The sequence below is a fragment of the Prinia subflava genome, chromosome 17 (genome assembly GCF_021018805.1).
Source record: "Prinia subflava isolate CZ2003 ecotype Zambia chromosome 17, Cam_Psub_1.2, whole genome shotgun sequence".
NCBI lineage: Eukaryota > Metazoa > Chordata > Aves > Passeriformes > Cisticolidae > Prinia > Prinia subflava.
Window position 1 is genome coordinate 13734433 of NC_086263.1, and position 14629 is coordinate 13749061.

At 40.0% G+C, this 14629-nt stretch overlaps 1 protein-coding gene across 4 annotated transcripts in view; it reads left to right on the forward strand.

The window, feature by feature from the left end:
- Window positions 1-14629, forward strand: part of USP22 (ubiquitin specific peptidase 22) — an 89454-nt gene that overhangs the window by 45954 nt on the left and 28871 nt on the right. For all 4 annotated transcript variants that reach the window (XM_063414811.1, XM_063414812.1, XM_063414813.1 and 1 more), the window contains one exon: window positions 225-326. In XM_063414811.1, coding sequence (XP_063270881.1) covers window positions 225-326 — 102 coding nt within the window. The remainder of the gene's footprint in view (window positions 1-224; window positions 327-14629) is intronic.

Sequence of the window (14629 nt, forward strand, 5' to 3'; positions counted from 1 at the left end):
AAGAAGTACCTTTTTTTCTTATGTTAGCTCTTCTTTGTTGGAAAATTTGGTGATGCCTTTCCTGAACCATATTTTTTGAGAAGGATTAAAAAGCAATCAGTGTCCTGAAGTTGTGCATAAATTGAATCTAACCTAATGGACAGCAGGTTGAAACTTTTGACTTGAACAGAATTTTTAATCCTTTCACTAAAGAACTTCCTGAAACTTTGTTTTCATCTGCTTAGGCATTGGAGAGAAGTATTCAACATGGGAGCCGACCAAGAGAGAGTTAGAATTGCTACGACACAACCCCAAGCGAAGAAAAATAACCACAAACTGCACCATAGGTGAGTTCCAGAAATTCTTTCTGGAAACAAATTGTCACTGATTTGTACGTTCAAAATTGTGTGTTGTTTTTTCCATTGGTAATTGTAGTGGATTTCTGTAAGCTTTAGAATAACAAAATCAGTTTATTTTACTTTACCTTTTTCTTGCTGTGGAAGGAAATCTCTTCTGTCACTTCAGGTACTGCTGATTGAGCTGTGTAACAGCAACAAAACACAATCCTTTTTTTTTTGACAGTGTGCTTGTAATGAGAAATTACTGATATGATCTCACCTCAGCCTTCCTCAGAGATCTGTGCAGAGATGTGAAGGGAAATCCTGCAGTTGGTGCATCCTTAACCAAAGCAATCTATTGGTAAATCTGGTTTAGCTGAAGCAGCACATTCCTACGTCATGTTTTACACACTAAATGGGATCTCTTCTATCTCATATGAGCTCTGAAAAGTGATTTTATTTCTCCAGTGGTGCCAAATACCAGGTTTGAAATGCCTCTCAAAGGTTTAATGCTTAAGAGTTCATTGGTCTGGAGCAAAGAATTCTCTGAAATATGTGCATCTGCTTCTGGCTGGACAGTATTTGGGTAAAGGTGGTAAAAATTAACAGTTCTTCCAGTTTTTTCCCTGCTGTTTTCAGGTTGGGGTATCAGGGGCTTAAAATTAGCTCCCTGACAAGCTCTAATTAGGATTATCAGACATTTTCCTATGCTGTTAAATGCCCAGTAATATTTTAATGATGAAGGTTGGAAATAATGGTTAATGGTACAAGATTGTTAATCACACAAGACATTGACATTGCAAGTAGGAAACTGTTTAAATTTTTTCCACAGTTTTAAAGCTCTGTGCTGTTTCATGGAAGATGTCACATTTTCAGCACATTTGTGTTTGTCAAAATACACTGAACATACTTTCTAAAGCTTTCTAATGTCATGTTTCTAACACAGTAAGTCATTTAATCCAAAGTATGTGTATATTTATTTGGAAAAAATGGACTGAGAAGCACTGAGTAAGTTGAAAACATATATAAAATGGTAATTCTAAAGAAAGGACCTATGTTTTTGCAGTCGTGGGACAGGGAAGACAGTTGGAAAAACATCTGGACTTTGGAAACTTCAAGCAGCCTAGGAAAAATGAACTAAGCAAAGATTGCTTGCATCATGTTCACATTGTGATTTGTGTTCTAAGAAACTCCAGTATATTTTGTAAAGAACGTTACAAATTAGTAAAGATAATAGAGCCGGAGAGAGGGGAAGAAGTTTGATAGAATTTTGAAGGTTACTGTGACCTTTGTGAAGAATTGAAGAATTTCAGTGTTTCTCTTTCCAATCAGAAGGAGTGCTCTGCTTGCTCTTGGAGGATTTGAAATCTTTCAGGCTGTTTAAAGAGGCCGTGTCTGGTTGTGTGAAATCTCCTCTGCGGCTGCCGGGGCGGGGGAGCTCCGGGAACATGGGGACAAGGGAATGACTGATCTCTTCACTTCTACAGGCCTGCTTTTAAGAGTTCTCCTACTGAGCCCTGGAGCTGCCTGTGTGCTGAGATTTAGAAAGGAAAGAAAAAAAAATCAAAGCACCCAGGAGCCATAATGCAGTTTTGGGCTGCAGTTAAAAGCAGAAGACTTGCTTTCTTTCACAAAAATGCATTGGGGGTTTAACTCAAGGAAGAAAAGACCTGCCATTGTCCTTGAGCCTTTTCTGTCCACCTAACCTGCTGCTAAATATAAATCTGCTTCAGAGTCTTTTTGCCTTCCCTCCCCTCACTTTGACTTATCTGTTTGCAGTTTCAGATCAGTGAAGAGCCTATTTGCAGACTGAAATGCTGCAGTAGCTGGACATTCTCATGTCTCTCTTTTTCTAATACTCAATTCTTTTGACATCAGGTTTTTGTCAATCCTATAGCAGATATTAGTGAGTCCAGTTTATCTTCTGAGGTAGGTAAATGGCTCAGAGAATAGGCATGATGTCCAGTTTTATTGGTTCTGGAAATGAAAATGATGCTGATAACCATCTCTGATAGACGCTGCACATCTGTTGAGTACTTCTGTTTACACAAGAGTCTGTTAAAACATAACCAGCTGCCTTTTATGCATAAAATGCTCTTTTTCAAAGCTGTTTTAAGAGGAGGGCCAGGGGGAGGTTTGTGGTTTTCTATCCTATCCCCAGGGATCCATGGATATCACTTGGGAGTGGAACGTTTCACTGCTCTGCCATGACCTGGAGGGGTGGTTGTGCCAACGCTTGTTTCAGCATTTGTGTAAGACAAGTGTATCAGGATTAGAACTAAAATACTTGGGACAACAGACTGAAACCTGGGCACGTGTGGCCTTGAAAGGCTGTACATAACTTGTATGTGAAGGATTTGCATATGACTTTGAGCCCTGACAATAAAATACATTAAACTTGATGTTCTTCATATCTAAAATACACTTAGGTGATACAATATGTTTGGTGCAGTTGCCTGTCACATCTGTATTTATGGGCATGACACTCATTTAGGTGGATGTTTACTCTATGGCTGAACATTCTGGGTACATGAAGGGATTTTTTTTATCCCACATTTGTAGCAATCTCATGGTGCTCCTCAAAACAGCTGGATGTGTCTGCTGCTTTTTTGAGCTGTTTGAACTTTAGTACAGCTGCAGGATCTTCTGTCTTTGATCAGCACCATGAATTAAAACTGAATAATACTCAGACATGAAATGAATATCTTATAATGGAGACTTGAACTGGTAGTTCACTAGAGGAAATAATGTGCAAAACTCACAGCTTTTGATTTTTCTACTTGAGTGACAGTTTGAAACCCATTGAAGAAGGAACTTGTTCACATCCTCAGAAAAAATGAGGAAAAAAACTTAACAGAAATCCATAAATTTTCCTTGGTTCTCTTTAAAATACTGTATGTTTCCATCTCCTAGCTAGTAAGAAGATAGTGCAGGTAACTTGACTTGAATTTCTATTTTGCCATTGAGCAAATTGCTCTTGAAATGAGAGCTCACGCTGGGCACTGCTGCAGGCTGTGGAAACTGTGCTGATCCCTCTCTTTTGGGATGTACAGGGTTGTTCCCAATGTTGCACATAAGCACCTTCAAAGTGACTTGGAACACACTGTTAACCAAGTGGAAACGTTGAGTTGTCTTACAGGCAAAAAGCCATGATGAGAAATCCTTGCAGTGTGGATTTTATGTGGGACATTGCATGTTCTGGTGTCCTGATTTGACACTTTGATGGAGCTTCTGTATTTCATGAGATTCAGGAGGAGTGTCACGTCCACTCAGACCATAAATGTGCTCTGTGGGAGCAGTGTCAGCTCAAGACATTCTCAGACCTTCTTCTACCTCAGACTCTTGCATATTGATTTGTTCATTGTGTTGCCACAGCATCTTCCACAGATGAGGCTGAAGGGGTTCCATTGTGAGGAACATAGAAATTTCCCATGTTATTTTACATTGCTCTCAACAGCAGGACTGAGTAGTGTCCTGGACTATTTAATATTTGTAGAAGTGTTCGTCTTGATTTTGGGTTGAAACTGATGTTTCAGCCATTCCATAAACAGAAACACTTTTACATGGAAAAATTAAGTAAGACTTAACAGTTAATAATTAGATTCTAACATTATAAAAGAAAAAATCTGATTTTTTTAGTCTCCTCTTCTCTATAAAGTGGCCTCCCTCTGCAAGGGAGAAAAGGGACAAAGCTCCACATTCACAAGCAAATTATTTGTTAGGGGGTTGAACTAGAAGTGATACAATATCTTTTGGGAACTATTTTCCAAGCTCATCTTGCTCTGCTGTCATTAATACCCCCAGCAGATCCGTTCTCCTGAGTATATGAAATATTAGCTTGGGATCAGCTGCTCTCTGATTAGCATATGAAGTGACTTTGTGGCTAAAGATGGGTGTATTAACAATAGGAAGAATTAGACTCCCAATGCACGTGGGTAATTAGCAGGAGCCACAGGGGATTCCCATTAGCAGGGCTGCAAAAAGGCAGAGGGGAGACAAACCTTTCCAGGAGACTGAGCAAATCCTCCTCACCAGGAGTGATGGGATGGAGGGGTGGCAAAACCAGAACTGCCTGGGAGTAGCAGCTGGGTTTTGCAGCTACACTGCTGAGCAGCCTCATGGGCCAAAGAGCAGCACGAGTGGAATAAATATTGCAGCAGAACTCCTGTGAAGGTGGCATGGGGAGAGGAACGGTGACCTGGAAAACATTTCTGGTTCTCTAGACAAGCTACCAGAAACATTTTTACCTCTCTAGCTTGGGAGTGTTGAAGGCTGCGTTAGTCCTGGGATGGTTTTTGTGAATGTACCAGCACTCAGGTGCACTTTTTGTCGTTATTTTGTACTTAAGGTTGCTCAAGTGGAAAAGTGGAATGAAAAATATGGTTTGGTACAGCACCACATTTTTAGCTGTGGCTTTAAATTTGAATTACTTATTTGTAAGCAGTAGTACTTTGATATTTGAAGTTATGATTGCACAAAGTGCATCCTGAATAGAAACCTCTGATTCCTAAATTATTTTAGATTGCTGTATGATGAAAGAAAGGAAAACTACCTTTAAGACTACTCAGGTGACTGTTTCTTCTTTGGGTTTATTTGTATTAACTTCATTACTAAAATGGTTTTCTTGATGAAAAATTGTTTCTTAAAATGTTGGATTGGTAAAATCAAAAAATGATACTTTCATATCAATAAGGAGAGTCTTCTGTTCCTGTTTTACTTTGTTACGAGCTTAGCATGTCTGACGACTGGACCCACCTGTGTAATGCATTTCTTAGGTCTAAAATTGATAAAGCTGATCCTAAAAATAAATTTTAAAAGGTCCTCTCCTCTCTAAGCTCTCAGGGAATTCTAAGAAAAATTAGAGTAATGTGAATATTTTAAGAATTCTAAAACACAAGTAGCAATTTACTCTCTGTAAATTGTAGAGCTGTACTTTCAGAAAGTCCTCTTTGGCTTCCTAAACTCAGCACTTTATCAATGTAAAATAAAAGCTTTCCTCTGCAAAAGGCTTTGTGAGGAGAAATTCCAGATTGGATGCCTCAGTTGCCTTTTCGTGTGTTGACTGTCTGGGAACTTGTCACCTGGTTTTCCAAAGCTGCTGCCAGAAAGCAATTTGCATCACTGCAGTAATGTCACTGTGTGTGCTTTATCTGCACAGCAGTTGGTTGAGTTACCTTTGATTTAATCGTTCCTGGGTAAGATTAGGAACATTTGAGTGAAGTCCCTGCAGCATTTTCCTGCTTGGAGTGAGCAAACTTTTGTTGTAGAAACTTTTGTTAGACAAAAATCAGCATAGGAAGAGCTGCCTGATGAACAGCACTTCCTCAGAATGCCTTGTTGCCACCAGGCCAGCTCCAATGAAGAATGAGGGGGGTTCTGATCTTGTTACCTCAATATTTGTTTGAATTTCAGACCCTCTTTCAGGAAGATCAGGAGCTGATGTCACTCAGTGTATGAGCTGTCCTGTTGATGTTTTCATTTCATGTCAGCTAAAACCCCTGCAGACTGTACAAAGTTAAAACCCCTTGTATGTGAAATCAGCAGATTGCAGTTGGGGTTGAATTTTTCTGTTATCCTGTCTTGGAAAATTGCCATTCCTATTACTTGCATAGAAAATACTTAAATTTTGTACCTCTAGGTGGTTCTTGGGGATTGGAGGCAAAGGAAGATATCCTATGTGTGTTTGCATAATGGAAAATTCCTTAGAAGACAAGGTTCTTAATCCAGGGCTTGGATCACGTTCCAAACTTCTAACTCAAACCTGATTTTCCTGCTCTGGCCTTTTTAGAAGTAGATCCATGGTTGTTACTGATCCAGACACATTATTTTTAGTTTACAGACAGTGTTTCAATTTGGTTTTCATAAACTGTGCCCTGTAGTTCTTCAGGTGAAACTTCGTCACTTAAATCTGGTTGAATAAAAGCACCAAAAGTTCTTTTTTTTCCCTCATAGATACTGATGTCAAGTGTCAAATGTTTGCTGACTCAATTATTTGTCTTACTTCTTTCATTTTTTTCCTATGCTGTGTTTTCTTCACTAAGTCATTATATAACTTCAGTATACAGTCAAAACAACAGCCTTTCTATGAAAAATGCAGTCAGTGTCAGTGACTTTGTCATCTGTTTGAATGGGTTTCTATGGGAATCTGAATTTTCTTACCAAGGAAAACCCAACAGCAGTGCTTAGCTAGAATCTGATTATGGCCCCCTGAACAAAACACCTTATTTCAATGAGGTATTTGTTATTAGAGATAAGGAAGTTGGGGGTTAGCCCATGGAGCTGCAATGGTTATAGACAACTGCTCGTTGTCTTGTCATGGGCAGAGATGTGTCCTTAGCATGAGAAGGTCATTTTCTTACATTAAAAAAAATCATAGAATGAGTTGGGTTGGAAAGGACTTTAAAGCTCATCCAGTTCCACCCCCTGCCATGGGCACAAACACTTCTACCCTTGGACACTTCCAGGGATGGGACAACCATGGATATCTCTGGCCAACAATCTGAAATAAACCTTGATTTACCACTGTATTTTCACCTGATTAACTCAGTGTTAGTACAGCAAACGTGGCGTTTTCAACAAGGCCAATCATCCCCATCTCAGTTTTGTTCTTTTGTGGATTGCTTTTGGATTATATTTACTCTGACCTTCCATTCTGCTCTTTCCTGTCTGCTTCCAGAGTTGGCTTTGTGTGGCCAGAAGGTAGATACAGTATATACTGAAAGCAGGAATATGCATAAACAGCATGTGGTGTGGTTTGTGTGTTGTGGATTGTTGGACGAGCTGTGTGCCAGTTCATCAACAATAATTTGTGCATATTAATATATTTGGATGCATTTGATTTCATTGGCGCTTGGCCTGCTCCTTAAGTTATTAATTTGTGAAATCTGTTTGGAGGAAGGGTAAAAACTTGTAGGCAGCATATGGTGTGATATTGGGGGGAAAGGACCGGCTGCGGGTGTGAATTTTATTTTGTCAGTTTGGTGGGAGTACCTCTTGTTCTTTACGGGTGCCATCTGCACAGGGCTCTCTCTGCAAGGCTTGTGCTCTGTGCAGAGCACACAAGAGCTCACTAAGCTTTTCACTTTGGCTGCTTTGGGGGAGGGCAAAGAGAATATTTTATTTTGTGCCACCTTTTGAAGTGTTTTGTTTTGTATAAAGACTTTCTTTTGCCAGAAGAAAACACCTTGAAGGGTCTACAGCTTAACTTGCTGTTAAAGGCCAGTATCATAAAGCTCTGGATCCATTATTCAGGCATTTTCACAAACAAAATTCCTGTTCTTTGCCTGCTACAGTTACTTTTTTGATGCTGGATGTCTTCTATTCTCCCTGACCTTCCAGCGATTATGAGAATAATCATTATTTTCATGCTCTGGTTCATAGGACTTGTCTTGAACTTTATAAGCTCCTGATTGCTTTGAGGGCTTCTTCATAGCTTTATTCAACTTCTTTAAATTTGTTCAGCTTTGTTTATCTGAGTATACAATGAACACCACAGCTGAGAGGTCTCTGGCTTCTGTAGTAAACTAAAGAATTTATGCAGTGCATAAACATAAATGTGATATTTTGTGTTGTTCTTCTGCTTTTCAGGAATAGGAGCTTTTTTGTTTCTGAAGCTCTTGCTGTGATGTCTTCAATATCCCAAGTGAAAGGTCTCCCTGCCCATGGTAGGGGGTTGGAATTAGGAGATCTTTAAGCTCCCTTCCAACCCAAACCATTCCAGGATTCTATGATTCTGTCTTTCTTCTCCAGCCAATTGATATTCATATTTTACAGAGATCAGATAATGCTTTGATATTTAGTAATAGATTTGATTATGTGGTTATTTCCAGTGACATATATGAAAGATGTTTTCTTCTCTTGTGTGTTCATTCCCCAGTGTTTGCTCAATGCTCAGAGATACTGATGGAGATTGGACCAGGTTGAAGCACAACAGGCAAAATTTGTTCAGTGAGTCTTAATATGCCAGGACAGGAATTCAGAGAAGTTTGGTTCGAGTTGTGCTGCAGAACCTAATATCTTTTTCAGCTTTCTTCATTTCAGTTGAGAGAATCACACAGAGAAATGGTTGCTGTGGATGATTACAGGCTGTGTATGTTTCTGGGTTTGAGAGCATGCTGTGTTGGTTTTTTTCCTGACACCTGAGAGAGAAAAACAATTTCGCAATGCAGATGGTCAGTAAAAATGCTAAAATACAGAATTACAGATATAAAACCTGACATTTTCCATGGCCTTGAAGGGAAAAAAAAACCCCTTTATTTGCAGGGTGCTCCTGGGTCCTCATCTTTGAGACGACTTACTAAAAGGTTCTAAACTACTCTGACACAGTTCAGAGATGCTTTCCTTGAACTCCCCTTTTCCTCTCCCCCACATTTATTTTAAACTTAAGCTTGCTGTGGTTGATAGTATATTCATATAGCTAGAGAAAACCAGTGATTAACCCAGTATCTTGGACAAGTTGTCTCCTCCCTCATTTTAGGAGCTTTTGTAAAGCTGTTGCTGTTTGCAGCATTATATTTATTCTAATTCAGAAGCTCTAGCACTAGGGGAGCTTATCTGTAGGCTTTATTGTATGTGTATCTTCCATATTAATGTTGTTGCAGTTCTTAAACTCTGACTTACTTTGTTTACAAAGATGAGACTGGAACACTTCAGAATGCAAGAGGCATCAGGGAGTATTGCAGAATCTCATTATTGAAGAGATTTAAGAACACAGAGAAACATTTGTCAGGAATAATACAGGTACTGTTAATTCTGCATTGAGGTATAGGGACAGATCAGGTGGCATCTCAAGAACTTCTACAGCTTTTTCCTGTGATTTTAGTGGAAGTTTCAATGTTCTTTGCGGTGGCTTGGTCAAAACCCTTCACTTTTTGTTTTGGAGACACATTTCTTAATTTAAATTCAGAGGGAAGAGATACTTGCAGCCCCTTGTCTTTCTTGAAACAGCTTCTCTATTTACACAGGCCATATGAAAAATTAACCTTAAGGGGTTTGTTTGTTTGTATTGCTAGATATTTTAGGAATGCTGACTCATTTTACCAAGCTGAGGGTGTGCACACAGGAGCCAATTGCCACCAAATCAGAAGAACTTAAAGGACATCAAGTGCTCCTGCCCTGTCTGTGTGCTTGGTCTTAATCTGGGCATGCAGCCACTGCAAAGCAGTGACAGGCTGTGACCTCACAGCCCACACTGTCCAGGGAGATCACTTGCCTTGTGTGAAGTGCTCTAAGCCTGGAAAAACAGGAATAAAACCAATCCTGACTGATCAGTACCCCTCCAGAGAATGAGGGGCACGGTGCTTGCACACTGCTGAACACACACAGCAACCCCAGGAAATTAAACCACAGGGATTGTGCCCTAAGGCAGGGAATGGGAACTCCTCTGGGCAGTGGGAAGGCTCCTGTTTTGGCATCATCAGTTTGGGAATTGGCTCAAAGATGTCCATGTTGGAAGTAGGGTATGGAGAGCACTTTGTGTCTGGCACTCTGTGCACACTCAGGAGTCATTTCTGGCTCGGACGTTTCATCTGTGCAATAATCATATAAAATGATGCACTCTGTGTTGGATCTACTCCTGGTAACTTGTTTGATGTGTTTGCTCCAGCGATGCCACTTGCCCTTAGGTTCTTCCAGCAATATGCATCCGAGTAGGATGTGTGGAAAGGCCAAGCTGTTGCTCTTGGGAAGGATTTGTAGTAAAGCCATCTTTGGTAGTCATTGCTTAGAGATGTCATTTTCGTCCTAAATCTGGCAAAGGGCAACATTTCTTGAATCTCATCTCCATTTGTTGCTGGTTATTTCTATATCATTGCTAGAAATCCTTTGTTTAAATAAGCCACAAACCCATGTCTCCTATGCTGAACCCTGGCTCCAGTCTTGTGTCAATGTTACGCAATTGATTTTAATTGAAGGTGCAGCACAATACAGGGACTCCATTGAGCTTCTCCAGAATTGATTTTAAACCTTCTTGATAGCTGCAAACTTAAATTTTTCTTGACACACAGTAGCATGTGTGACACAAAGGTAATGAACCGAAATACCAGACCCAGGCCATCTCTTTGCATTATCCTGTGACTCTTTTTTTGCATTACTAAATGGAGAGAATGATGCATTGAGCCACAAATGCAAAAGCCCATGCACAGAATACCTATGTAGTCTAAAAATAACATTGAGGAGAGTTAGCAGCCCTCATTCCAGCAGCAGCTGTTACCTGTTCTCCATCCTTGCCTGAGTGGCAGCAGGGCAGGTAATTTTGGATTCCAGAGCCATGAGGTTGAGTAGGGATCCAGGGATGAGGGCTGTTCATGCTCAGCCTGTGGCTTTTAGACTCCTGCCTGCACTGGGAGTTTGTTGCAGGAGAGGGGGTGAGGGGTGGCTGCTTTTGGGAGGCACTGACAGGTCCCACATCCCTCTCTTGTTCTGGCACTGTCTTTGTGTCCTGGCTGGCTGTGAGCTGGCTGAAGCTGCTCTGAGGTCTTTCTGTGACACCACTTTTGCAGTTGGCATCAGGCGGGCTGAGCTGTCGTGTGGAAATGGCTTCACCTTCCCCTTCCTGCCAGAGCTGCTCTGGGTGCTTTGTACCAGGCTGTGCTATCAGTCTGCATGGCTGAGCAGCCTCAGGATGAGGAACAGGGAAGGGCATCAAACACCTCTGCTGAGTCACAGACAGAGCTGACAGAGCTGCCTTTGGAGCCACTCCAACAACTCGGAGTCCCAAACTCCCTCATTGCAATGTTTTCTAACTGAGACAATTATTTTTAATATCTAATTAAATTTTACTTTTTGTGAGCTCAGTCTTTTTTTTTTTTTATTATAGCTTTGGTAGGTCACAAGAGTTAATTACAGTCCTCATTGTAGTGACCTGTAACATAACTTGAAAATTGTCAGCCTGGCTGTTCCTTCACCAGCACTATCTGGTTTTAATTAATTAACTCAACCAGTGGATTCTTCAGTTGTTTCTCCGGTCTCAAATATTAATTCTATACAAAGTTTTACTCATGTTCTTGACTTTGCATAATTTCTTTTTAAAATGAGTGCTCAATTCCAGATATGCAGCTGAGGTTTACCTGTCACCAGAGGAGAATGACCTCCAGGCCTTCTCATATTCCTGTTAAGTTCCAAAATGCTGTTTGTAGAAGTAGAGCTCAAGATTAAGTTGTTGTGGCTGAGTTACTGTAGCCTTTGCTCCTTCTTTTGTATTTGTCCACTTAATTTTTCCTTGTTTCCTACTTCACAGTGGTTTTTATTGAATTTAATTGATTTCAGATAGTTTCCCCACTTTAACAAGTTGCTCTTGAGTTATTGTTTTGTCTTCCAATTACATTTGCACTGTCCTGATGTGGTTTGTCCCTTCTCTAAGTGTGTATTGTGTGATGTCACTGAAGCTATTGAATAAAAATAGTGAATGCAATTAATTCCCTGTCAACCAAGAGGGGTGGGGGCAAACTAAATGCTGAAAAAACGTTTTTGGTGTCCCTGTAAGTGCTGTTGTTTCCATGTGATGTGGATGAACTAGGTCCTCTTCATAGATGTGCTAGAAAATATGTTAATCTCAGCTGCTGAACTGCTGCAAATCTCACTGTGCATCTATCCTGGCAATGAAATGTAGGTAGGTTATTGCCATTTGGTAACTTTTCATGGGTTTATGGATACTTTAATGGAGAAAATGAATAAAAACATTGACTTTTGAATAGCAATTCTAACACGACATAAAGGATAAATCTGGAAAGTCTCCTAGGAATGCTGAGGTCACTCCAGAACTGCCCAGTGGCACCCAAATATGCCAGAAATTATCCAAAAAAAGACTTGAAATTGCCCTGTGAGCCTGAATAAAGTACTTGAACATGCTGTTAAATGTTGGATTGAAGTCAAAACACATAAGGTGAGATTTTTCTTACAGACTGGGAAATATGAACAGCTGTGTTGTTTTGTTTATTTTGAACCACTTAAAAATCTGGAAATTAACTCTGTTTTAGAAAATCCAAAGCACCCTTGGTCAGGAACGAGTACCTTAGGAAAAGCCAGTCCATGCCAGAGCACGTGGCTGAGGTGCCAGCCCGCATTCAGCGTGGGGGACACATTCCCCTGTTGGGTTTGGGCTGTCATTTGCTCAGGTAGAGACTGAATTGTGTCTGGATCACTCCTGTAAATGGACTGACTAAGCCAGTTTAGCCTCAGGGTAGAGCTTTGTTAACACTGAAACAGGTCAGTAATGAGGATGAATTCCACCAACTCTGTACAGCACTGACACACCAAGACTGAGAACTTTGGTTTGATGATTCAGCCTTATAAATAGTCCTTGTCTTCTGGTGCTGCTGATACATCCGAGGAGGAATAATGACTATATTGTTTTCTCTCCACAGTTAATGATTTTGCAATACGTGTGCCACTCATGGCATATTCTTCTTCCCTCCACGGTAGCTTCTTCTGTAGTTGGACTCCAGGGTTCTCAACTGGAAACAAACTCATGGACAGTTTCCTTTTGTACACATAAGCAAATTTTTTGCTATTGAGCAATCTGTTACTTCACTAGCAATGGAAAAAATACAGTGATCCAGAATCCTTTAGCTGGAAATGGGAAAGATGGGATTTCATTTAAAATTCAAATATTTCTTTTTCCTATGATGGCTTTTTTTTTTCCATTCCAGAAGGCCTTTTCTGATTTATTTGCCTTTCTGCTGTGTAGGGGTGGCTAAACTTGTACATTTTGGTGCAGTGCACAATGCAGTGTATCTAAAATACTCCTGTAATTTATTTTCTCTCTGTTTACAAGACTTATTCTTCATAGTCTTATGCTGACTGCTTCTGGATTCAGTGTCTTCTGTATTATCAGGACTTTCAGATGAAGGGGCTGTTTTTTGACTCCCGTCAGTGTCAAATGAAAATACTTACTTATAGTTAAAACAAGAAAAATAAATCCAAAATTTTGTAACAATATTATCTAAATACAGTGTCCTCTGTCATCCTCTCAGCCTCCCAAAACTGCAGGATTCAATATGGCCTATGAATCTTGATGTGCACAGAAAAATAGATGAGATATTCTCATATATATGAGATATTCATATATATATTTTCTCATATATATTATATTCTCATAAATATATGAGATAATGGAGTGATACAGTGAAATATTGATGTATAGAATATAACATATATAGAAAAAAAGTGGAAAAATATATTGCAGATCTCGTTTTCTAAATTAAGATGTATTGCTCTATTCTGACTTTTGGTTTAAAAGGCTTAGCTTAAAAGTTGGCTAGAGCAGAAGAGTGAGTGAAGCTCTCCAGGCTGTGCCTGCTGCTGATGGAATAGCTCCGGGGGTGGGAGGTGGGTGGGTGGTGGTGACACAGCTCAGGGAAGGTGGTTTTGTTTCCAAAGGGATTTACAGTGATTCAAACTGAGCAGTGACTGACCTGGCAGCCCTCAGTAGCTGGAGGAGTCAAGACATAAAAATAAAAAAGGAGTATGAGCATGTTTTCACCTGGTTCAGCAGTAACCCAGCAAGGGAAGAGTATTGCCCTGAGTGTTCATCTTCACTTCTTTGATCTGGCATGTAATCCCTTGCTTGGTGTTGCTGTCAAAACTGCTCTGTTGAGGAAAAGATCTACTGATGAACCAATGTGAATCAATGAATCACATATTTTCTTCTTCCTCTTCTCCCTCCCAAGGTGATTTTTTTTCTCTCAGGGTAGATTGCATGTTCTGTGTTTGCTGGAGGAAGTTAAATTGTTCAGTTACTTTTTAAGATCTCGTGATTGAAGTTTCTTCATTTAATTTGGCTGTGGCAAAAGTTTCTGCAGCTTTTTCTTAAACACTTGTCAAAACAATTTAATGCCCAAATGTGTTATCAGTAAGTTTGTATAAAATATTCTGTAAATACCTTTGAAGAAAAAGTTCTAATTCATTTGACTCATTGTTCCTCCTTCTGTAGTTGCTGTGGGTTTCAGTCCTTGAGAAAGGATGCTTAGCTGAAGTGTTGGGGAATAAATTCACCCAAGCTGCAGGGTTGGGGTTTTTTTTGATCGATCATGTGATCATCAGTGTCACAGAATGTCATGAGTTTTCCTGTGTAGACTTGTGATTTTACATATCTGTGTACTGCTGCTTTCTGAAATGAGTATTTTTCTATTAACATTTCAAAAGGGATTAGCTTTGGAGAATAATTGCTGTCACTAACCCCATTAGCAAAACTGCTGCTCCTGGCACACAGGTGGAACAGCAGCTCTGGGGCTGACTGGGCCAGTATTTGTGGCAGCTCCATTCAGGTCATGTGTGATTTGTTCTACACCTGAAACTTGAGAGCTGAGAGAAAA